The 24745-nt window shown below is 41.7% G+C and overlaps 1 protein-coding gene across 4 annotated transcripts in view; it reads right to left on the reverse strand.

The window, feature by feature from the left end:
• Positions 1 to 22974: 22974 nt before the first annotated feature.
• INPP1 (inositol polyphosphate-1-phosphatase) overlaps positions 22975 to 24745 on the reverse strand; it is a 29422-nt gene continuing 27651 nt past the window's right edge. For all 4 annotated transcript variants that reach the window (XM_043894794.1, XM_043894792.1, XM_043894793.1 and 1 more), the window contains one exon: positions 22975 to 23708. In XM_043894794.1, the coding sequence (XP_043750729.1) occupies positions 23147 to 23708 (562 nt within the window). In that variant the 3' untranslated portion in view covers positions 22975 to 23146. The remainder of the gene's footprint in view (positions 23709 to 24745) is intronic.

Here is a 24745-nt window from a genome sequence, read left to right on the forward strand (position 1 = left end):
GTGAACAAACTCCAGGTCTAACATGATCCAGGTCCTGTATATGAAAGGAAGGCAGGAAGAACCTGGGTGGGGGGTGGGGGATTGTTCTTAACCTAGAGCTGCCCAGAGGTGGTTCCATGTTGACAAGTGAAGCAAAATCATTCTAGAAGTTAAAGCTGGTTTCAGATAGGAAGGGTGCCCTCAAGGGTCAGCAGAGCACAAAATGTTGTTTTAATTGGCCTTTTTAGGGCAGGATTTTTTCCTGGTGTGTGTGTGTTCAGTCATGTCCGATTCTTTGCGACCCCAGAGACTGTAGTCCACCAGGCTCCTCTGTCTATGGATTCTCCAGGCAAGAATACTAGAGCGGGTTGCCATTTCTTACTCCAGGTTTTTCCTGGCAGCCCCTTCCCCATCAGTGTAACTAAGGAGAAGATGCAAACATGCAGAAACAAAAAGGGCCCTGCCTCTCCTCCCCCATCTCCTACCCCCGTGAGGTGACTAGAGGCTGTGGGCTGGGAAATCAGCTTTCAACTACACTACAAGGCAAGCTGTCCCAGAGGTCATTGCCCAGAAAGGCTCGAAGACACAATTAGGGTGTTGAAATCATGTGGCTAATTGAATCAATTTAAAATGCAGAAGAAGAGATCGGGAGCTAGATTAACACACAGACTAGGGTATAAGCAGATGGTATATTTTATGAAATATGCAGAGAACCTGTGCCTTTATACACTGTGTCAGTTTTCCTGTACTGATGGTGGGATTATAAGGATCAGAGTTGAGGTCGATCTTGCCAGTCAGAGGGTACCTGGGGCCAGAGCAAGCACATATTTTCTCTATTGAGAGATAAGAAGTGAGGATGGCTGGCCACAGTTCCAGCTCACCAATTAGCCTGATGAGCAGCTGTGGGATTTTATCGGCATTTCTCAGGCAGAGAACAAATGGAGGCTATGTTCTTGTCACCAGTGGGTGGTCATTTGAAGCCTGCCTGAATATTGAGTGCTAATAAGCCTCATGAATATTTACTGTACCAAGAATATTTGGTGCCTACTTGGACTTTCCGACATTTCCTCTCTACGTTCAGCTGTTATATGCACTACTTAGTCTTACAAACTACTTGCTTTTATTTAATTTCATTTCTTCTCCTTATAGTGTTCATTTCTCTTATTTCCTTTGGCAGAATTGACCCCTTAAATAGCAAACATATTACAATAGGTAATAATGAGAAAAAATAGCTAACACTTACATAGAACTTACCTGTGCCAGGTACTGTCCAAAGCCCTTTTTATGTATTTATTGATTTAAGCCTCACAACAGTCACATACACGTAGGTACTGTTATCGCCCCATTTTACAAAAGAGGAAATTGGTGCATATAAATGTGGAGTGACTTTACCAAACCCACACCACTTGTCAGTGATAAGATCTGCATCGAGGTAGACTCGCACCTAGGTCGTCTGGCTCCAGGGCCCAGGCTGTTAATCAGTCCCTCTTCCTAGCACATGCAAACTCTTACAAACATGAATATTCACATATGGCAGACTGGGGATTTTATTTTAAGCCAAATGATGCCATCCAGTTTTCTCTGTCAGGAACATAGGACACTATGGACCATACCTCACCTTGAAACTCTCCCTTCCTCTGACTTCTGTGACCTACAGCCTCGGGTTTTGCAATTCCTCTCAGGCCACTCCCCTATTTAGGTTCCACTTCAGTTTTGTTCTTGGCCTTTCCTCCTTTTTTTCTGTGATTGCTCTCACCCCCGCCCTTGGCTTTAATCCCGGAATATTTAAGGATGCCCCCCAACCCCTATCTCCAGGGCAGTTCCTCTCCTGGGTGCCAGACCCATGTGGCCAGTTCCAGCAGGTTGTTTGTTTCACAGATGCCCATCTACCAGCCCTCCCCCACTGGCTTTTACTTCTGGGTTCCCAAACCGTCAAGGGCTTCTCTGGCGGCTTAGATGGTAAAGAATCTGCGTGCAGTGCAGGAGACCTGGGTTTGATCCCTGGGTTAGGAAAATGCCTTGGAGAAGGGAATGGCAACTCACTCCAGTATTCTTGCTTGGAGAATCCCATGGACAGAGGAACCTGGTGGGTTACAGTCTCTGAGGTCGCAAAGAGTCAGACACATCTGTGCGATTGACACTTTCACTTTCAAACCATCATCCCCACCCAGTTGCGCAAAGCGCTGTACTTACCTCTCCCTTCACCCTAACCCCCACACCCAGCACATTAATTTCCTATGCTGCTCTAACAAGCCACCATGAATGCAGTGAAGTAAAATAACACAAATTTACTATCTTACATGTCTGTAAGTTGGAAATCCAAAGTGGGTTTTTCCAGGCTAGAAGCAATGTCTGCAGGGCTGCATTCCACCTGTAGGCTTTGGGGGAGAATCCACTTTTTGGACTTCTCCAGCTCCTAGACTAGGCTTCTTGGCTCATAGCCCCTTTCTCCCATCTTCACAGCATATACATACTCTGACATCTGCTTCAGCAGCCACACTGCCTCTTCTGACTCTGACCCCCCTGCCTCCCTCTTATAAGATCCCTTTTGATTACACTGAGCTCACCTTCCTGGTCCGGGGTCATCTCTTCCTTTCATGAACCCTGACTTGATCATATCTCCAAAGTCCTTCTGGCAATGGAAGGTAACAGAGTCGCAGGTTCCTGAGATTAGGACATGGACATCTCTAGGAGGCCATGGTTTTGTCTATCATACCCAGTAAACACCAAGCCCTGGGGAGTCCACCTTTGAAAATATTCCTGGAATTTTACCTCTTCTCTCTATTCCTGTGCTGTGCTCATCCATGCGGTTCTCTCTCCTCTGCCTCATGACAGTCACTTCTCTGGCCTCTCTGCCTCACTGTGTTTTTTCACCCCAATCAATCTTCCCTATTTCAACCAAAGTAATCCTGAAGAACACGAGACAGTGTCATTTCTTTGCAGTCCCTCAGGGTTGCACAACACCATGGGGTACCATTCACATTGTCTTGTGCCTCCTGGTTGGGCTACCAGCAGACCTTCATTCTCTACTTAAAACCCATCCAAGTGGTTAGGACTTTACGTTTTCACTGCCAGGACCCAGGAACCCTGGTCAGGGGAACTAAAAATCCTGAGATCCCATAAGCTGGCTAGCTCAGCAAAAAAAATAAATAAATAAATAAGCCACCCATCCAAGGCCTCCTTTACGGTAACAAAGAGACTCAAAAGTCCAGTAGTTAAATAGGATTATAATTTTTTTTTTCTCATGTAGCAATCCACAAGTAGGCAGTCCATGATTGATAGCATGACCCCACCATCCACACAATGTGGATTCCATGCTTGGTCCAGGGTGACCATTTCCGGCACACGGGCCAGGGAGAGGATAAGCTCTGGCACTTGCACACATCATGTCCATACATAGCACCTTGGCCGAGATAGTTGCATGTCCATATCTGAGTGCAAAGGAGGGAAACACACTTTTAGGCACGCAGCCAAAGACCCCGCTAAACTCTATTGCTACGGAAGAAAGGGAGAATGGATTCCGGGAGTTAAGGCTCAGTCTTCCACGGGAGAGAAAACAGAGTGTCACACAAGGGAAAAATATGTAACTTATATTGGAAGATAGGGAGGACCCTTTGAGGAAGTAAGAGTAAGCCAGACCTGAGGCATAATTGGAGATGACCAGGTGAAAAGCTCTGGGAAGACTTTCCCCCTAAGAAGGAGCTGCCCTGAGGCATCAAAGAGCTAAGCTTAGGTAACTGAAGCAGAGGGAGTGATAGCCTAAGGGGAAATGTCAAGAGATGAGGTTGGAGAAGTAGGCAAGAACCAGGTCAGGCACAACCTTGATGTGATGGGCATCACATTAAGCATCTTGAATTTTAATTTATGTTCAGTGAGATCTATTGAGGAATGCTTAGGAGATCTGACTTGTGCCTTTAAATCACTGCAGCTGCTACATGGAGAATGGTATGGAGAAGGCAGAAGTGGAAGTGAGACTCAGTTGGAAAGGAATTAGTGGTGAGGAAAGAGATTAGCAGTGTCTGGGGGCAGGGTGATGAGCAGCGGGATGGAGAGAAGCGGATGGATTCGAGAGAGTGTGTTGGAAAGTGTCTCAGCACACTTGGCGATGTACTGGGTGTGGGAGGCAAGGGAAAGGAGGTGTAAGAATGACTCACAAGTTTCTGGCTTGAGCAACTGGGTGGATGGTGACAACCTTTAGAGAGAGGGAGAAGACCGTGGGAGGAGCAGGTTGGAGGGGAGAAAGGAAGACCTCACATGTTGGCATAAGTTGGAGGTGCCTGTGAGACTTGCCAGTGGAGCTGTGAAGTAGTCAGTTAAGTCTGTGTTTACAAAACTCAGAAGAGAGGGTTGGACCCAGCAGTTATCAAAGTTGATGTGCTATTTACAATCACAGGGTCACCATGAGAGACAATATGCTAACAGAACCCTGAGAAAGGCCAGCATTTACCAGTTGGTATAAGAGGAGGAAGGGCTTCCCAGGTGGCTGGTGGTTAAGAATCCACCCACCAAGCAGGAGATGGAGGTTCCATCCCTGGCTCGGGAAGATCCCCTGGAGAAGGAAATCGCAAGCCACTCTTGTATTCTTGCCTGGGAAATCCCATGGACAGAGGAGCTTGGTGGGCTGCAGTACATGGGGTCTCAGAGAGTCAGACACAACTTAGTGACTCAACAACACCAACAGAGGAAGAGGAACCAAGCAGGGATAGCCGTAGAAGCAGGAGGAAGCGCAGGAACGTCTTCTAATTGTGGTTATCTCACTATAGATGGTAATAAATCTACTGCAGTGGGGCAGATTTAAACTCTGGTGACAGAAGGAAATATAAAATCCGGTCCCTTCCATCAGAGGCTTGTGAGCTTACTAGCAAAGGCCTGGTTATAAATAGATTGATTATAATAGAAGGTAGCATATGCTATGAGTGGTACACAGATTATCTTTTAAAAAATATCACTCTCATTATTTCTGGCCTATTGCATAAAGTTTCAGTCTTTAACCACCTTCAATCAAATGCTAAGTCTTGCCAACCTTATCTCCTTGGTATTTTACTAATATGTTTCATCTTATCCATCTCTACACACGGTACTCCAAGGCCCTAACGCAACAGTCTCCATGATGACTTTGCTGTTTCCATCCTTGCACGTCAATCAAGTATGAACCAAAGCACCTAAAATGGATCTCCGTTATGTGATTTTTAAAAAATATACTTATTTTGGGGAGTTCCCTGATGGCCTCATGGTTAGGATTCCAGGCTTTCACTGTCATGGACTGGGTTCCATTCCTGGACAGGGAGCTGAGATCCTGCAAGCCATGTGGCATGGCTGAAACAGACATGTATACAGTTAAAAGTTATTAAAGCGGTAAATTTCATGTAATATTTTTTGCCATAATTTAAAAAAAGCGAGTTTATGAAGTAACTAATATGAGAATTGATTTTAGAAGATATGTTGGCAAAGTTCATGGCAAAATTATCCTGTTTATACATTTTACATTCTGCTGATATTATAAATTATATGCAAATTCCACCCTGAAAGAAAAAAAAAACACAGAAGTCAACCTGAAAGAATATGTAATGGCAAAATATAGAACAATATGAGAAATAAAATACATAATAATATTGAATTTTAAGTGAAATAATACAATAAATATCCATGAGTCAACACTAATATAAATAAATGACTGAATAAATAAGTGAGGAAGAAGGAAAACTTTTTTGTTCAAAAATTCCAATTCATAAATGTAGAAGTAATGAGGAAAATAGAAAATCTCCATTAGAATATCACAGTAATAACAGATCTGGCATGTAGAACAATGTTAAAAAAAAAACAAAATTGAAGGATTTACAGTATTTAATTTCTACACTTAACTATAAACCTATGGTAATCAAGACATTGAGGTATCGGTATAAAGATATAGAGACCAATAGAACAAAATGGAGAGCCCAGAAGTAAATTCACAAGCATATACAACTTGTTTTCAACAAAGCTACAAAGGCAATTCGATAGAGAAAGAATAAGCTTTTCAACCTAGGTGCTGGAACAATTGGCTCTCTGTATTTAAAAAGTGAACCTTGATTCATGTTGATGTATGACAGAAACAAACACAATATTATAAAGCAATTTAAATAATTAATTAAAATACACTCATTTAATTTGAACATTGATAATTAAAAATAAATTAAAATAAATAATTTTAAGTGAATCTTGACTTACCTCTTACCATGCATAAAAATTAACATTAACTCAAAATTAATCACAGGCCTAAATAAAAACTTCAAGAAGAAAATGGGAGAAAACCATAGTTACATTTAATTTGGCAAGTTTTCTTAAACAGAATACAAAAAATACAAACTATAAAGAAAATAATCAATAAATTAGACTTCATCAAAATTAGGAACTTTGCTTTTCCAAACACAATGCTCTACAAATGGAAATGCAAGACAGAGAATGGGAGAAATTATTTTCAACCGTATATCCAACAAATGACTTGTATCTAGAATATTTAAGAATTCTCACAACTCAGTAATCAGACAAATAACTCATCTTTAAAATAGACAAAACTTTTCAAAAGATACTTTACTAAGAAAGTATATCCATGGCAAATAAGCCCATGAAGAGATGGCCAATATCGTTAGTCATTAAGCAATGCTTTCAGTTGGGTGCAATTTTGCTCCTACACACCAGAGACATTTGGCACTATCTGGAGACATGTTTGATTGTCGCAACTGAGGTGGAATACTACTGGTGTGTAGTGAGTAGAGGCCAGGGATGCCCCTAAAGTTCCTACAATGCACAGTGCGACCCCAAACACAAAGAACTATTTGGCCCAAAATGTCAATAGTAACTGGCGCTTCCTAGGTGACGCTAGTGATAAAGAACTGCCCTGCCAATGACGAGATGTAAGAAACTAGGGTTTGATCCCGGAGTACCGGAGATGCCCTGGAGGAGGAAATGGGCCCCCACTCCAGTATTCTTGCCTGGAGAATCCTATGGACAGAGGAGATTGGCGGGCTATGGTCCATCGAATCGCTGAGTCAGACATGACTGAGGCAACTTAGCAAGCATGCATATACTTCATTAGTAATAAGGTTGAAAAGTCCTGCTTTAGGGAAGTGCAAATTAAAAGCACCAGTGTACATGTTGTTGAATAGCTAAATAAGTAAGTAACATTAAAAATGAGCATACTAACTGTTGTAGAGTATGTGGAGAAACTGGAACCTCATACAAAGCTGCTGGGAACATAAAATCATTATAATACTTCGGAAAATAATTTGGCAGTTTCTTAAAAAGTCAATCATAAACTTACCCCCAGTTATTCCACTCCTAGGTATTTCCCTAAGAGAAATGAAGGCATATGTTCACACAAAGTCTTACACATGAACGCACACAGCAGCTTTATTTGTAATGCCAAGACCTGGAAACACCCTAAACGTCCATCATTTTGCGAATGGATAAGCAGATTGTGGTTTTTGCGTGCAGTGGAATTACTACTCAGCAACTAAAAGAAGCAGACTACAGATGCACGCATTGATGAATATGTAAACATACATGGATGAATATAAAAAATAATTATCCGGTGAAAGAAGCTAAACAGCCACCTACAAAAAAAATGTTTTATAATTCCTTTTATAAAACTCCTAAAAATGCAAACTGATACATAGGAACAGAAAGCAGATAGCTGACTGCCTGGGAATGGAGTTGGGTGGAGAAGGGAGGGGAGCGAGGGAATAATTATAAAGGGGTATGAGGAAATTTTAGAGGATGATTAATATGCTCATTACCTTGACTGTGGTGACTGTTTCGAGATGATTTATAAATGCTTATCAAAGTATACACTTTAAATAGTTGCAGCTGCTTGTATGTCAGGTATAAATCAGCAGAGCTTAGGAGGCCTGGAGGTTGCAACTCATGTTTGTGTCAAAGTAAAATCACCCCTTCCCTCCTGGACCACATCTTATTTCATCAGCCAAATGCAACTCTGCAGTACTAGAATGAAAGGCAATCAGTCCCTCAGAGTATTCCTGATTGAAAACACTCTGCCTGGTAGGAGTGACCTATACTGATAGGCACCCTATACTTGGGTCCAAAGGACCCAAGATACTATACAGCAAATAAGGAAATTTCCCTTCCTTGATATATAAAATTACTATTTATTTTAATAATAAACTGTTATTAATAAGGATAATCCACGCATGTGAGGAGCCAGAAAAGTACACCTAATTACACCCATCTTCCACATGCTTGCTGAAGCATTCTTCCAGAAGTTCTAGTCAATGCAATATGAAAATAAAAGATGGGTTATACATGTGGAAAAGGAAGAAACAAAATCATAATATTTATACTCTTTGATTATATGCCTAGAAAATTTTGGAGAATCAAACTGAAGAATTATTAGAATTAATATGTTTGCATAATATGATAAGGTACAAAATTAATATACAGAATTCAGTATTTCCCAGATAGCACTTTAAAAACTAACACTATAGGATGGGACGGAAAATGACTCCATTCAGACAAAAATATTTTCTCCATCCTGATCACTTCTTCTGAACATTTTCTAAATCTTCTGTATCCTTCTTCAAGTGTTTTATTTGGGGGAAGGAATCAACTAAAATGTACTTATGGTCATTATGCCTTTCTGGAAAAGCCATCACCGTGGTATCCAAAGTGGTATCATTTCCCCTGGATTCAGTGTAAAGCTTTGGTTTCTACCTTGTTCAATATTCTGCCTGCCACAGCCATGGCAGGATCTGTCTTACCGTTTTGGTATCCGGGAATTTACTAATCAATTGATTGTACAAAATGTAAATACTGAATTTTTTTATTCTGGTTATTTTTCTATATGACGATAGACTCATTTAATTCAGGAGAGCTGCATAGGTAAAACAACATATTTGTAATTACAGATTTAGTTAAATAAACAACAATGAAAGCAAATACTTGTGTACTCACTGACTTGTACAAATAGAATTTACTACTTTTTCTACATGGTGTTTTAAATATATCTCAAAGTAAAAGTATGAAACAATTAAAATATTTTTGGTTATTTAAAACCAAATAGGTTTTATTATTAAATACACCAGCTGTTCACTGTGGGACCCTGAGTTCGGAGGGAACTGAGTTTCCTCCCTGTGTGAAACTTTCTAGATATGACAGTCTCTTCTATAAAATTAATGAACTGAGAATTGGTTATCTTTAAGGCCTCTTTAGCTAAAAATTTTTGTAACTGCATTCTGTACATCTCAAGTGTTTTCATCTTTGTCTTGCTTTTAAAATATTATGCAGTCAGTGTTTCCCTTTATAGCTAAAAGCAGCTCCATAGGTCAGGTATTAGAGACCTGGTCTTGTAAAGTCAGAAACCTTGTACTTTTCCTTTGTGTTGCTACTGTTGAACATTTGTTTGTAATATTAATATTCTTCTTTGTAACCTATTTTTAAAATGTTATTATATGGCACATGGGGAATGTAAAAGGAGCCATAATTCTATCTATCATCACTTAACTAGATTCAAAGTTGAGTCTCTGTTAAATTTAATATTGCCACAATAAAATAGGAATGACATTTACATTCTTAATACCAGGTCATTATTTTATTATTGATAATATGTAAGCAACTTAGCAATTATTCAAATACTATTTATTAGGCACTGAAAGTTCTGGTAAAGTCCTTACTGAAATGAAGTAATACAGAGCACAGACAGAACAAGCATGATATTAAAGTCCTGGCTGTCTCAACAGAGAAGAAGGTATATTTACAGCCTATTTCAAGAATATATGCCACAGTTGACCCTTGAACAGCATGAGTTTAGATTGTGTGAGGCTGTGTACGTGGATTTTCTTCCAATAAATATCAGTTCAGTTCAGTTCAGTCGCTCAGTCATGTCTGACTCTTTGCAACCCCGTGGACTGCATCATGCCAGGCCTCCCTGACCATCACCAACTCCTGGAGCTTACTCAAACTCATGTCCATTGAGTCAGTGATGCCATCCAACCATCTCATCCTCTGTCATCCCCTTTTCCTCCCACCTTCAATCTTTCCCAGCATCAGGGTCTTTTCCAATTAGTCAGTTCGCATCAGGTGGCCAAAGTATTTGAGTTTGAGCTTCAGCATCCGTCCTTCCAACAAACATTCAGGACTTATTTCCTCTAGGATGGACTGGTTGGATTTCCTCGCAGTCCAAGGCACTCCCGAGAGTCTTCTCCAACACCACAGTTCAAAAGCAAATTCTTTGGTGCTCAGCTTTCTTTATAGTCCAACTTTCACATCCATACAAGACTATTGGAAAAACCATAGATTTGACTAGATGGACCTCGTTGGCAAAGTAAGTTCTCTGCTTTTTAATATGCTGTCTAGGTTGGTCATAACTTTTCTTTCAAGGAGCAAGTGTCTTTTAATTTCATGGCTGCAGTCACCATCTTCAGTGATTTTGGAGCCCCCCAAAATAGTCTCTCACTGTTTCCACATCTATTTCCCATGAGGTGATGGGACCAGATGCCATGATCTTAGTTTTCTGAATGTTGAGCTTTAAGCCAACTTTTTTACTTTCCTCTTTCACTTTCATCAAGAGGCTCTTTAGTTCTTTTTCACTTTCTGCCATAACAGTGGAGTCATCTGCATATCTGAGGTTATTGATATTTCTCCCGGCAATCTTGATTCCAGCTTGTGCTTCTTCCAGCCCAGCGTTTCCCATGATGTACTCTGCATATAAGTTAAATAAGCAGGGTGACAATATACAGCCTTGACGTACTCCTTTCCTGATTTGGAACCAGTCTGTTGTTCCATGTCCAGTTCTAACTGTTGCTTCTTGACCCGCATACAGATTTCTCAGGAGACTACGAATACCAATAAATATAGTATCTGTGTTTTCATTTTATACATCTTTAACTGTGAGGAAAAGTTTGTATTTAATTAAAGATCCTGATATGTGGAATCAAAAAAACTAGTATTTGAGCCCTAATTCTATCCAAAATGTTGTTCCTGCCCTCTTGGTGAGTCATTTGTCAATTACTTTGTTTTTGAGACAGAGATGACAGTTCATGGATTTTCAACTGCAGAAGTGGACAGCACCCTTAACCCTCTTCATTGTTCAAAGGTCAAATGTATTTGAGGAAAAATACTTGTCTATATTCAAGTGATCCTCCTTAAAATATTCTTCCATAATACCATGGGTAACACTCCTTTGTAGATAATTAGATATAGGAAACCAGCTCCAGTGTTTTAACACTCATGTCACATATCTGGGGGCATATTGATTCAATTGTTCATTCATTCAACCAATATTTACTAAGCACTTGTGTTTCCCTGATAGCTCAGTTGGTAAAGAATCCGCCTGCAATACAGGAGACCCCAGTTCAATTCCTGGGCTGGGAAGATCCGCTGGAGAAGGGATAGGCTACCCACTCCAGTATTCTTGGGCTTCCCTTGTGACTCAGCTGGTAAAGAATCTGCCTGAAATGCAGGAGACCTGGGTTCGATCCCTAGGTTAGGAAGATCCCCTGGAGAAGGGCTACCCACTCCAGTATTCTGGCTGGAGAATTTCATGGTCCATGGGGTCACAAAGAGTTGGACATGACTGAGTGACTTTAATCTAATCTAAGCACTTATTTTGTGTTCTAGGAGCTAGGTGCTAGAACTTACACTGTTCTAGATGCTAGGAACACAGCAGAATACTAAACAAAGTCCCTACTTCCATCAAGCTTACATCCCCATCAAGCTTACATTCCAGAGGGAAAATATAAGTTGTAACCCAAATGTTAGTTTTTTCTTAAAGAAATGTAGTATCAAGTTTGGTTTCACTGTTTTCCCTGTTATAAAAAGTAATTCTTGTTTATTGGAAACAAACAACAAAAAAGATGATACAGAAAAGGAAGATTCTTTTGTAATCCCACAGGTTGGCATAATTACCATGAATAGTTTGGTATATATACTTACAGAGTGTAAAAAATTATTTTTAATTTACAAACTGTATTGCTTTTCTATGAAATGTTTTTTTCACTTACCAACAGTGTACCATGAGTATGTTTTCATATATAGTGCCTTTAGATGTAACTCCTCCTTTTTCTTGCATAATATACCATCCTATCAGTTCAGCTCAGTCACTCAGTCGTGTCCGACTCTTTGCGACCCCGTGGACCGCAGCACACCAGGCTTCCCTGCCCATCACCAACTCCTGGAATTTGCTTAAACTCATATCCCTCAAGTCAATGATGCCATCTAACCATCTCATCCTCTGTCGTCCCCTTCTCCTCCTGCCTTCAGTCTTTCCCAGCATCAGGGTCTTTTCTAATGAGTCAGTGCTTCACATCATATATAGATTGCAATTTATTTCAACCATTCTTCCATTTGATCTTGGAGGTGATTTCCAGTTTTTCCATGATAACTAGTACTTTTAGTGTTTTGTTTAAGAAATCTTTGCCCAGCCCATGGTATTTTAAACTCACATTGTAGGGCTTAGAGACAGAGAGCCCCCGCTGGCAGCTGCCTTACTGGGCTGGGAAGACAGAAATTGCAGTTAGAGACTTTAACAGCCATTATCTAAGGGCTTAAGATCCCAGAGGAAAGAGGAGCAGGGAGACTGATGCTTTGACTGTAGTTTCCTTCCGAGGCTTCTCCAAATTCTAAATTGTACATATTTGGGGTAAAAGGCTGAGAAACTCAGCAAAGAGCTGCTAGGTGCAAAGAGTCTCAAAATCTAAGATGAAATTTTGAGAGTCTCACCTGCTTTTCTTAATTTCCTCTGTGTGTGTGTATGTGTGGTGGGGAAGAGGGATGGGAAGCGGGCTGTAAGAAAAGCTTGAATGCCAAGCTAAAGCCCAGGAACTAGTAGAAAGTCACCAGAGGGTTTTAAGGGAATGGGGACCTGACTGAAAATCAGTTTTGTGATGTAGGCATTGGAAGAGCCTCTGGTGAGTGTCCTTCCAATGAGGACACTGTAGCAGAGTCAGCTGTGTCCACCCAGAGTCACTGATCACTCACAGCAGCTGAGCCAAGACCACGACCCCGGTCTAGGTTTTCTTGGACCACTGCAGGTGCCTCAGAGCCATACCAGCAGTGTGCGCAGGGGGTCAGGGGCAAGGAGAGGTCTGGCCGAACGTGGTGACTTGGAAGTTTGAAGGATGAAAGGATGCTGGAGCCCAGGGCACGGGGAGATGGCAGGGAGGAGGAGCTCAAGGATAAGAACAGGACCCCAGAGCTTTCCGTCAGGGAAGGATATGAAAGAGAAGAGCTAGAATCAGAAAACTAAAAGGCTGGAGGAGTCTCTGAAGAAGGGGATGGGCAGGATGGGAACGACGATTACTTTGGGAACTGTTGAGTTTCACCAACTGGCAAGATATGGAGGCAGAAATAGCCAGCAGGTAATTAGATATACGGGTCTAGAGTTTAAAATAGAGATTGGGGTTTTCTCCTCATTCTAATCCATTTGTTCCTTTATTCTTTACCATCTTTTACAAATTTGGGAGTCAAGTATATAGGTGATATAAAGTTGTAAATATCGATGAGATCTTTAAGTAGATAAGTACATAAAGAAAAGAATTTCTAAGCATGGTATATTAACGATTTTACTCCTAGTCCCACCCCAAAAGCCACAATAGAGATAATCTGATTCATTATGAAAACTAGATGTCATGGTTAGAATCCCAGAAAAGTGTCACATAGACTCTACTTGAACCTGATTAATGACTGTAAAATTAATGGTAGTTAGAACACAGTTTATGTCATGGCTGGAAATTTCAAATTCTTTGAAAGCCTCATGTATTGTGTTCAAACTTGCTTCCCTATAATCTTTGCTCATTGGTTTTATAATATAAATATTTAAACTTTTATCTTCTTTCCACAGTAAAATTGTATAATTCAAGGACTACACTAATGCTTACAATTGGCCAACTAATCATCAGCATATAATTAGTTTTAAAGAAGAGCAATGGAATATTAAAACAACCTGATTTAATTTTCTCACCTATTAGATTTGAAAGATTGATGCTATCTTGTGTTGGCAAATGAATATTCTGATCATTTGTTGATGATATTTCTACTGGTACATCTTTTCTGGAGGATAGTTTGTCACTAGGCAACAAAATTTTAAATGTCCATTTTTATTTTTTTATTTTTTGCCAAGCCATGCTGCATGTGGAATCTAATTCCGTGACTGGGAATCAAACCTGTGCCTTCTGCATTGAAAGTACACAGTCTTAACCACTGGACCACAAGGAAAGTCCCTAAAATGTCCATTTTTGATCTAGCAGTTCCACTTCTAGGAATTTATCTAAATGAAATAATTAGAGACTGTTCAGATATACACATTCATCAAGCATATTCGTTGGCTTTTTCCCCCCGGTAAATGTTTTATTGAAGTGTTAATATAGTACGTGTGTGTGTGTGTGTGCTGTTTTACCTGACTCTTTTGCAACCCCATGGACTGTAGCCTGCCAGGCTCCTCGGTCCATAGGGTTTTCCAGGCAAGAATACTACAGTGGGTCACCATTTCCTCCTCCAGGAGATCTTCCCAACCCAGGAATCGAACCTGTGGCTCTTGCAGGTACTGCATTGGCATGTGGATTCTTTACCACTGCGCCACCTGGGAAGCCCTGTAAATACAGTGAAATATATTAAACTTAAGTCTATAGGGCAATGAATTTTTACAAAGTAAACACTCCTATGTGTCTGCCATCGAGGTGTAGACCATTAGTGGCATTTCCCCATCACTGCCTTCCCAAAGGTAATTGTTACTCTCACTTTGAAGATCAAGTTCCCAGGGAAGCAGAGGCTGAGATTACTGTACAGCTGGGACCAGTACTTGTGGGAGGGAAGGTGGTAGAAGGCCAGGGGTCCAGAGGAAAAAGGAAAGAGGGAAGACACGTGATCGGGCAGAAGTAAAGTGGGCTGAATTACAGTCTCAACAAAGTCTTCAGCTAACTCTACAAGGCACTCTGAACCTGGGACAGCTCTTCAGAGTTTTCCCAGGTTGAGTGAGGGCCTTTATAGCCAGCTCATAACTGGGGATATAATCGGAGGTCAAATAGCTCTCTTCAGCTGAGGCACTTCCTAAGAAGACTTCCTGAAGGGGGATCTTGATGGTGTATTCCATAAGTGCGGCTTGGTTTTGAAGATTATATAGAGTATCATACAGTATATACCTTTTTGTGTGCTGCCTCTTTCATTTCACATTATGTATGTGAAATATATGCTGTTTCATTCCATTTCTGTGTACCATACTGTATTCTATGATAGTTGAGCATTTGCTTAATTTTCTGGTTTGGGCTATTATGAATAATGTTGATATGGACATTCTTATACATGTCTTTTGATGATTATTTGCATGTATTTCTTGTTGGGTATGTACCAAGAGAAGGGTCATAGAATAAGCATATGTTCCTCTTTATTAAATATTGCCAAATATTTTTGTACAAATCATAATTCCCCCAATGAGTATCTGTAAGAGACTTAGTTGTTTCAAATCTCACTAATAGTTCACACTGATTGTTAAGCTTTAATTGTGGTGGATGCAGTGGCTCTCCAGTGTTTAAACGCATTTTCCTGATGGTTAGTGATGTTTACGCTTTTTGATATGCTTATCAGCCATTTAAATACTCTCTTTTGTAAAGGGGCTTGTGGTCATTTTTTAATTGGACTTTGTATCTTTTTCTTGCTGATTTTTAGGAATCTTTTATATCTACAGGATATAGATCCTTTGCTAGGTATATGTTACAAATATCTCTCCTACTCTGCGGCTTATGTTTTCATTCTTTTATGCAGAGAAAGAAAACAACTCTAGGAAAGTTGACTACAATGCCAACAGTAGTTTTGTCTGGATTTAGTTTTTCCTTCTTTCTACTTTTTCATACTTTGTAGTTCTTTAAGAAGCATGTAATTTAAAACACAATGAAAGAAATGAGTTTTTAAAGAAAAACAGCATACTTAAAACATGATGTGTGTATGTGTATGCATGTGTGTGCGCACACGTGCTTAGTCATGTCTGACTCAGTCGTGTTTGACCCACCAGGCTCCTCTGTCCATGGAACTTTCCAGGCAAGAATACTGGAGTGGGTTGCCATTTCCTCCTCTGGGGATCTTCTTGATCCATGGAATGAACCCACGTCTCTTGTGTCTCCTGCATTGGCAGGCAGATTCTTTATCACTGCTGCACTTGGGAAGCCTTTAAAACATGATGATGTATTTTAAAGGCGACCCATCAGAAGTGGTTAGTACAGAAAAGAACTTTGCTACAATTTTCCTTCACTGTTACATATGTGCCTCTGCAAATCCGCTAGAGACACCTAGTGGAGAGTGTTGTAAAGTTTGCAGCAAATGTTCCAATGTGCTCAAATTGCTTGGGAAATTATAACAGGGAGGGCCAGCTTACTTACCAGGGGAGAAATGTTTGTAAAACATACTTTGGTTCCCTTATCATCTCAGCTTCCAAGTAACTGAGAAGATTCTGCTACTCCCAGGTTGGGGTAGACCTAGCTCACCAACGGGCTGGGTTTGGACCTGACCAACAAATGTGATAAAAATTCAGAGAGAACAAAAGACAGTGAGGTTAGGAGTAGAAATGGGACCAGTTCACAGCTGGCTACATAGTTGGTAGCACCCTGGAAAGTTGAAATAGTGGGGCTCCCTTACAGAAAGCAGGAGAAAAGATTGTCATTAAAGATACTAAAGTTAAAAGGCTTTCCTTCCTTCTATTCTCTTTCAAACTGTCATGCTATTATTTGCTATTTAATGTCAATAAGAAAAATTTTAAATTTAAATTGTTAGCTTGAATTTTACCATTTGTATTTATATTGCACAATGCCAGTTGTAAGTATGAGTATAACTCATATGTGCAATCACCAAAATTATACATTTCATTTTTCATAGCTTGTGCGTGTGTGCTGAGTCACTTCAGTCATGTTGACTCTTTGGGACCCCATGGACTGTAGCCTTCCAGGTTCCTCTGTCCCTGGGATTCTCCAGACGAGAAGACTGGAGTGGGTTGCCATGCCCTCCTCCACGGGATCTTCCCGACCCAGGGACTGAACGCAGGTCTCTTGCACTGCAGGCAGATTGTTTACTGTTTAAGCCACCAGGAAGCCCATGGATACTTATATTATCCTCACTACAAGAGTGGAAAGAATGCAGAGAAGTAACGCAGCTGGTTTTTAGTTCAATTCTTGATATGTACACATCCTGCTAACTCTTTCTACCTTCAGTTTTCTGGCAAGGAAGAACAAGAAGAAAAAGAATTATGGGTGGCCCTATCTTTAAAAAAAATATTTACTTATTTATTTGGCTGCACTGGGTCTTAGTTGCGGCATGCAGGATCTAGTTCCCTGATCAGGGAACAAACCTGGGCCCCTGCATTGGGAATGCACAGGCTTAGCCACTGGACCGCCAAGAAGTCCCTAGGTGGCCCTAACTTTCCCTTTATTTCCATGCCATCATTTTCAGCCTATGTGATTTGTTGTAATTATACAGGGGAAAAGAATAAGAAAGGGCATAATAGATTTCCTTCGTCTTTTTATGTTTCTGAGAATGCCAGTGCCATCTTTTGGCATTCCAAGCAAATCCTAGCTCTAGGGGGCTGTTGCTGCTGCTGCTAAGTCGCTTCAGCCGTGTCCGACTCTGTGCGACCCCATAGACGGCAGCCCACCAGGCTCCCCCGTCCCTGGGATTCTCCAGGCAAGAACACTGGAGTGGGTTGCCATTTCCTTCTCCAATGCATGAAAGTGAAAAGTGAAAGTGAAGTCGCTCAGCCGTGTCTCACTCTTAGCGACCCCATGGACTGCAGCCTACCAGGCTCCTCCATCCATGGGATTTTCCAGGCAAGAGTACTGGAGTGGGGTGCCATTGCCTTCTCCACTAGGGGGCTGTTATCCCACCTAATTAGTCATAATAAATGTAATTCACTTACCATGTACTTGCTTTAAGTCTCACTGAACGCCTATACATCAGGGGTCTGTAGGAATTCTGTGCTCACACGGCACTGTGAACACTACATGAGTGGAATGGGGTTACGGGGAAAGAGGGCAAACACACGTTGTACATCACACCTCTGTTCACACGCATGCACCACTGTCCTAGAAACTTAATTTGCAAGTTCAAAGACAAAATGTTTGAGAATTTCAGGATGGCACTCACAGAACCAAGTGTAGTGCCCTGCTGAGTGAGAAGCCTTCTGCCCCTGCACAAGTCACAAGCCCATGAAGCCAGCCTAAGGACGGTCTTTTTTTCTTTTTAATGGAGAAAGGGAGAAAGCTCTTAATCCTATATGATAATGGCTCCCTGCGGGTCAGGAGCATTGAAAATACAGCCTAGAAAAGAAAAATCATATTTAAAATTAGAGACATTTTATTACATAGTAGTCACAATGTTGGCTAGGCTGATTATCAAATAGAAATTATAAGCATATAAAACCTTTTAAGAAAGATGTCAGTGCTAAACACAGCTACTTCCCCTGGACCAGTTTCAAAGATCCATTTGTGTACATACCAGCTCTTAATTGAGTTCCCTGCCACCCTGAGGGGACAGTCACAGTCCCTTAGGCTTGCTTTATGGACATGTGTTACAGCCTAAGTACCAATCTAAGCCAGGTACAGTGAAAGGTGTTAACTATGGATGTGAAAGGTTATGACTTACTGTTTCTACTCTTCCTTTGCATTTAGCACTTACAGAAAAAAATAAAACAAAACTGAGGGACAAGAAGGAAACTGTTAGAAACTTTTGTCTGCTTTTTCCTACTCTTAGGAATGTGTGTTTGACTTTTTCTGCCATGGAGTGGGCAGGGCTGTTTCTGTGCCGTGTGTGAGGTGCGTGCTCAGTTGCTAAGTCAGGTCCAACTCTTTTACGACTGCATAAATTGTAGCCTGTCAGGCTCCTTTGTCCATGGGATTTCCTAGGCAAGAATACTGGAGTGAGTTGCTATTTCCTTCTCCAGGGGATCTGCCTGACCCAGGGATAGAACCCATATCTCTTAGGTCTCCTGCACTGGCAGGCGGGTTCTTTACCCTGATCCACTGGGGAAGCCTGAGTAATTACTGTGTGTGTTAGTCACTCAGCTGTGTCTGACTCTTGGCGACCCCATGCACTGTAGCCCTCTGTAGGCCCCTCTGTCCGTGGAATTCTCCAGGCAAGAATACTGGAGTGGGTTGCCATTTCCTACACCAGGAGATCTTCCCGGCCCAGGGATCAAGCCTATGTCTCCTGCATCTCCTGAATTAGCAGGTGGCTCTTTACCACTTGAGCCACCTGGTAAGTCCCTATTTCTGTGTGGTAGCTGTGTCTAAGGCTGGTTACAGTTACATGCTCTGGGCCAAGCAAGCAGGACAAGGAATTATGAGCAGCTGCTATGGACTAGGCTAAGCAGACTCCTTTAGTGATGGCTAAGTAAGGAACTGAAAGCAGAGACCTCCCACAGTTTGTCTGCCTGCTGAGCACTCAACAGAGGCCAAAAGTGTGAGTCTGAAAAGAGGGGGCAGTAGGCCTCTAGGCAAACTGCCAGGATCAAGAGTCCCAGAGATTTCCCACAAGTCTCAAGACACCAATAACTGTTTTTATGTTTGTCTTATATTTTCATCTGTGCCTTATTGGCAGGAAGTGCCCCTTCTTTATTACCTTGATCATTGCTGTTTAGTTGCTGAGTTGTGTCCAACTCTCTGCAACCCCATGGACTATAGTCCACCAGGCTCCTCTGCCCACGGAATTTCCCAGGCAAGAATACCTGAGTGGATTGCCATTTCCTTCTCCAGGGGATCTTCCTGACCCAAGGATCGAACCCACGTCTCCTGCATTGGTCGGCACATTCTTTAACTCTGAGCCACCAGGGAAGCCTTACCATCTTGACAAATGTACTTATGCACTCTTCATTCTTTGGGGGATGAAGTGGATGAGTACGTCAGAAGTAGATGAGTGTAGCTAAGGGTTGAAAAAATCTGCTCTTAAATGTCATGAGACCTTAGTGAATAGAACAAAGGATGTGTGATCAGAGGTCACACGAAGACAGAAGCCCAGACGACTCATTTGGCCCGGGTGATGGAGATTGCTAGATGTCCTCTAATGCCTGTCTTCTAACTTCCGGGGTGATAAAAGCCTGGTTTTCAGGTGAGTACATGGCTGCTCCAAATGGAGACCTTCTACGTGCAGTCATGTGAAAAGGTTCTGGTCAGTGACGTGAAAAATTGCCCTTCCCTTCTTTTTATTCTCTGTCTTGCTGCCCACAATGCCGACTCTGTTGTCTTAAACCTGAGAAGGGTCATGGTCTGGGGTTGGGAGAGCAGCGAGATGGAAGGAGTGTGACTCCCTGAGGACTTTGGGGTGGAGCCTCCTTTCAGCTCTGGACTGCTCACCAAATACTTTTGATCTTATTTAAGCCATTGCTATTTTGGCATTTTGTCACTCACAGTTAAACCTAATGCTACTGATGCAAAGTATTACTGCAAACTTATCCTGGCTGCACGTCTTCTAGACAGAAGGGCTATCTATGGGACTTTACACTCAGACTCAAAAGTCTGCTTTTTCATACTCCCATCTTTATAACACAGCAAAAAGCCCTTCATACAATACGTATCCCTTGGCATGTCAAAATCTCATGCAGGGAGCCTATACCTAGGGGCTTAGAAGCCAGAGCAAAAAATTAGCAACACACAAAGTGCATTAAAAGGAAATAACCATTAGAACCCTACTCAACATGGCTGCCAGTCCTCAGGAGCAGCTGAATTGAGCCTGGAGTGATGGTTAGGTGGAACCATGTGGCTCGTGTAGAGAGCAACAGGTATGTTTGGAAGCTTGAGCCAAGAGGCTCTCCTGAATGAGTGGATGTGGGTTGTAGGAGCAAGAGAGGAACCATCGCTGACCTGGCTTCCCAGAGACTGCTCCTATTGACGTACAGGGGGCTCTCTTTTTATCATCCTCTGTTTAAGCAACCTGGCAGAGTCATCTGTCTGCCAGCCTCCTGTAAAAAACCACTGACTGATGCACAAGACAATCTTGGTGACCAACAGGCTACTCTTTGGAGCACCCCTCCATCACAACCCCTAACTCCCACTCTCATCAATTGAGTTGTATGTTTGCTTAGACTGATTGACTTCATTCAAAAATCATATTTCAATGGTTTCTTTAATAATAGATTAAGTATAATGTAAAATGAATTTGAAAACCAAGAATTTAAGGCTTTGAAAGTATTGATAGAAATGAGTCTTAAAAATTTACTGAGTAGGAGACAATTATAAAGATAGAGGAGAAAAAAATTAAAATCCAGAATGATTATGTTGTCAGACTACATGGCAAATATTTTTTAACTTCTTCCTCTAAAGAAATCAGAGCCTGAGAATTCCCTGGTGGAACAGTGATGAGGAATTGGTACTTCCACTGCCAGGTCAGGCTCAGTTCTTGAGAACTGAACCTGATCCGGAAAGTCACACTGTGCAGCCAAAAAGAAAGAAATCAGAGCTACAGATCACACTCCCATGGGTGTGGTTTATGCAAGACCAGCACACACATGCTTAAGGAAGGGCCCAAGCTTTCCGACAGATTGACAGTGGATGTGTGCAATAGATGTTTACAGAATATGTTGGATTCTCTGTTCTATCCAGTTTTCCCCCCAATAAACTGGCACATTGATAGATCACATAAATAAATAGATCACATTGAAGATGACTCTTTTCACTGCATTGTTATTGATAATTTACATATTCTAAAAATGTTTATGTGCGCAACATGCTTTTTCTTGAACTATATTCTATTTTTCCATTCTGGTGACTATCAGGCAGCATGACTAGTTTCTGGGGCTTGGTTTCTAATGTGTTTTGTGAAGAATGAACTCACTTTGACTTAAAAATCAACCTTTAAATTAGAATATACAGCGCAAGGACCCACAATCAATCACAAAGCATGTACAGACTTTAAAAACTATGTAACTTTTTTACTAAATAAGTCATTAAATCTTCTGTGTGCAGTGAGATACCTTTAAATAGCATCCAATTAAAATAAATAAATTAAAAAAAAATAAAAGTTTCACTTACTGTGATTCCTTTGTAATTGCAGGAAAACAGAGGATGCTGCAGAAAATCTTTTGGCCTCAAGAGGGCGTGGGGCAGAAAGGAGATAGCTGAGAGTCTGGTCTCTCCAGATGGTGGAACTATCTCCTCACCAGGGCTGCTAAAGACAGGAAAAAGAGGTCTCACCCACCTCAGAGGACATTCAACATGGGATTCCAGTAGACCAATGGCTATATATATTTAACTCTACCTCTGGTTTTTGAAGTGTAATAAATACTATGCAAAAACTACAGAAATGTCTTTATCCTCTCCTGTCTTACCGACAGAAATGAGTATGTTAAGTGAGAGTATTAGAGAGAACTAGAGACATAATTAGTGGCAGAATCAAAGAATTAGAATGAGAGAATAAGAATATAAATTTAAGCGAGAGTTTCAGAATGTGTATATGAGTGTGGATGTGTGTGAGTGTGAGATTGCATGAGTAGGATGGAGCCATCAGTGCTCCAGGCTTTAATTCTTATAAGAAACATAGTGTCACTGAAAGCACGTGAAAATGGCTAAATTATGCTTCAAATTCAGAGTTCTAAATGTTCTACCAAAGGCTAAAGCTGAAGATTTTTGTTCCAGACAGGAAACAAAACTAAGCACAACCCCCTTTGCTCTCCCTAATACTTCAGTGACATTAACTTACCACTTCTAAACTCATGTTCTGAAGACTTTTATTTAATTGAGCAGGAATTTTTCCTGTCTTCAATATTTTACTGAAGCGTTTCAAGCAGCACTGAAAGTGAAAGAAAGTGAAGTTGCTCAGTCGTGTCCGACTCTGCGACCCCGTGGACTGTAGCCCACCAGGCTCCTCCATCCATGGGATTCTCCAGGCAGGAATACTGGAGTGGGTTGCCATTTCCTTCTCCAGGGGGATCTTCCCGACCCTGGGATCGAACCCAGGTCTCCCGCATTGCCCGCAGACGCTTTAACCTCTGAGCCACCATCACACAAAATCCACTATAAAGAATCTCACACATTTAACTGCTGCATGAATATCATTCATTTATTAACATTATGAACACATAATGGAAAAATGCTCCCCCAAAGAGGAAGGTGAATGTTGACTGTCAATAGGACAAAGCCGTCTTCAAGAGACAGAGATGTGGAAACTAGGTTCACAGTTGGGTTGCGGAGCCCAGGAGGACAGAGCTCATCTACGTATGCGTCGCCACAGGGGCCAGGTGCTGGAGGAGGCGGCTCAAGAACGCCTCCAGCTGCTTCTCGGATCTGTACGCGATGAGTCCTCCCTTGTTGGCCCACTGGTCCACTCCAGCGGCGCCTTCATTTCCCACGTGATACACCAACTGCGGCAAGTCAAGCCCCGCGTCAGGCTTTCTTTCCAGGCATTCCTTTAAGTCCACCATCCCCCCGCCCATGGCCCTGAGGATGGCGTGGGCAGCACAGGAGTCCCACTTGAACGTGGTGTCTTCTGAGAAGATGTAAATGTCGACGAGGCCGAGCACCACACAGAGGCTCTTGTAGCCGGCCCCAGCCGCCCGGAAGACGCGCTCCCCACACACGCGTGACAGCGCGCCCTTGATGGCCTCCTTTTCGCTGGTGCTGACGACAGCTGAGAACGGGTGGGAGCCTCCGGAGCTGGGCTTCTGGGTCACGTGGCTCTGCGTTTCACTGTTGCTTCTTGTAGAGACGGGAGGCAGAAGGGAATGGATGTTGGTCCCCAAGTAAGAAAGGCCCCAGTAGCACTGTCCTTTCCACCTATGGAAGAGAACGTTCAGTTTGTGGCGGCAAGTTAACACATTTGTTTTTCATTGCTCCCAGGGCTTCCCAACTTGAGGTGAAAAATACATAATGCAGCGAGTCTCAAGGCCCTTCAGCCTAGAGATAGTTACCAAATAGCTAATTCATTTCCAAAAGTCACACCCTGTGCCTGTTGCTGCCTGTGTTGTTGCCAGTTAGAAATGCTTTCAGTTTTTTTTTTTTTTGCATTATCACATCCATCTAGGACAGTGCTAAAATACTTGTGGGATTTCCAGCCTCTGGGAACAGAGCAAAGTTTCACTGCCTCTTTTGGCATTTAAAGTTTAACAGGAGTAAAGATGAACAGATAAATAAGATTTTCAATCTGCAAATCCTTCACAATCCTGAATTTTTTTCAGTTGGTAACACCTCTTCATCCTCCAATTTACTAGCGCCACTTTGGCTTTAACATCAACAAAGAGGGACTCTTTTTTTTTGGCGGGGGACAGGGGAGGGCAACAACAAAAATACCATCTATCATTTCTTAATGTTTAACTTACTATATACGCTGGATAGTTTCTTTCCAGAGAAGGAGACTGAGGCTTAGAGAATGCAAGTGTTTAAGAATGTATATTAGTGGTAGAATCTGCAATCAAACCCAGGATTTGTGCCACCAACTACTTTTGTCAACCATTTCTAGGTCATGATTATGTCAACATCCAGTCCCACTTATTTTTAACTTCTTAACGACCCTTTAAAGATAACAAACACTTTCAGTTTGGTAGAAGGCAGGGAAGACGAAAAATATCAATACTGCAGAGGTGTTTATGACTATTAAAGAACAAACAATTCTTAGTTGCTTGAAGCAAGTCAAAATTTAATTTAAAAATAATTTTACATGAGTGGGAAAAAATGTCATCTATTTCAGTAAAAAGCTGAAACCACAGGAGAAAAGCTGCTTCTACTTGAACCCTGCCAGGCTCTGGAGTCAACCCTGTCATACTCTGATCCGTAGGCTGTGGATCAGAGCAACCAAAGGCTGGGTCACCCTCTAT

This window comes from Cervus elaphus, chromosome 33, assembly GCF_910594005.1.
Source record: "Cervus elaphus chromosome 33, mCerEla1.1, whole genome shotgun sequence".
Taxonomy (NCBI): domain Eukaryota; kingdom Metazoa; phylum Chordata; class Mammalia; order Artiodactyla; family Cervidae; genus Cervus; species Cervus elaphus.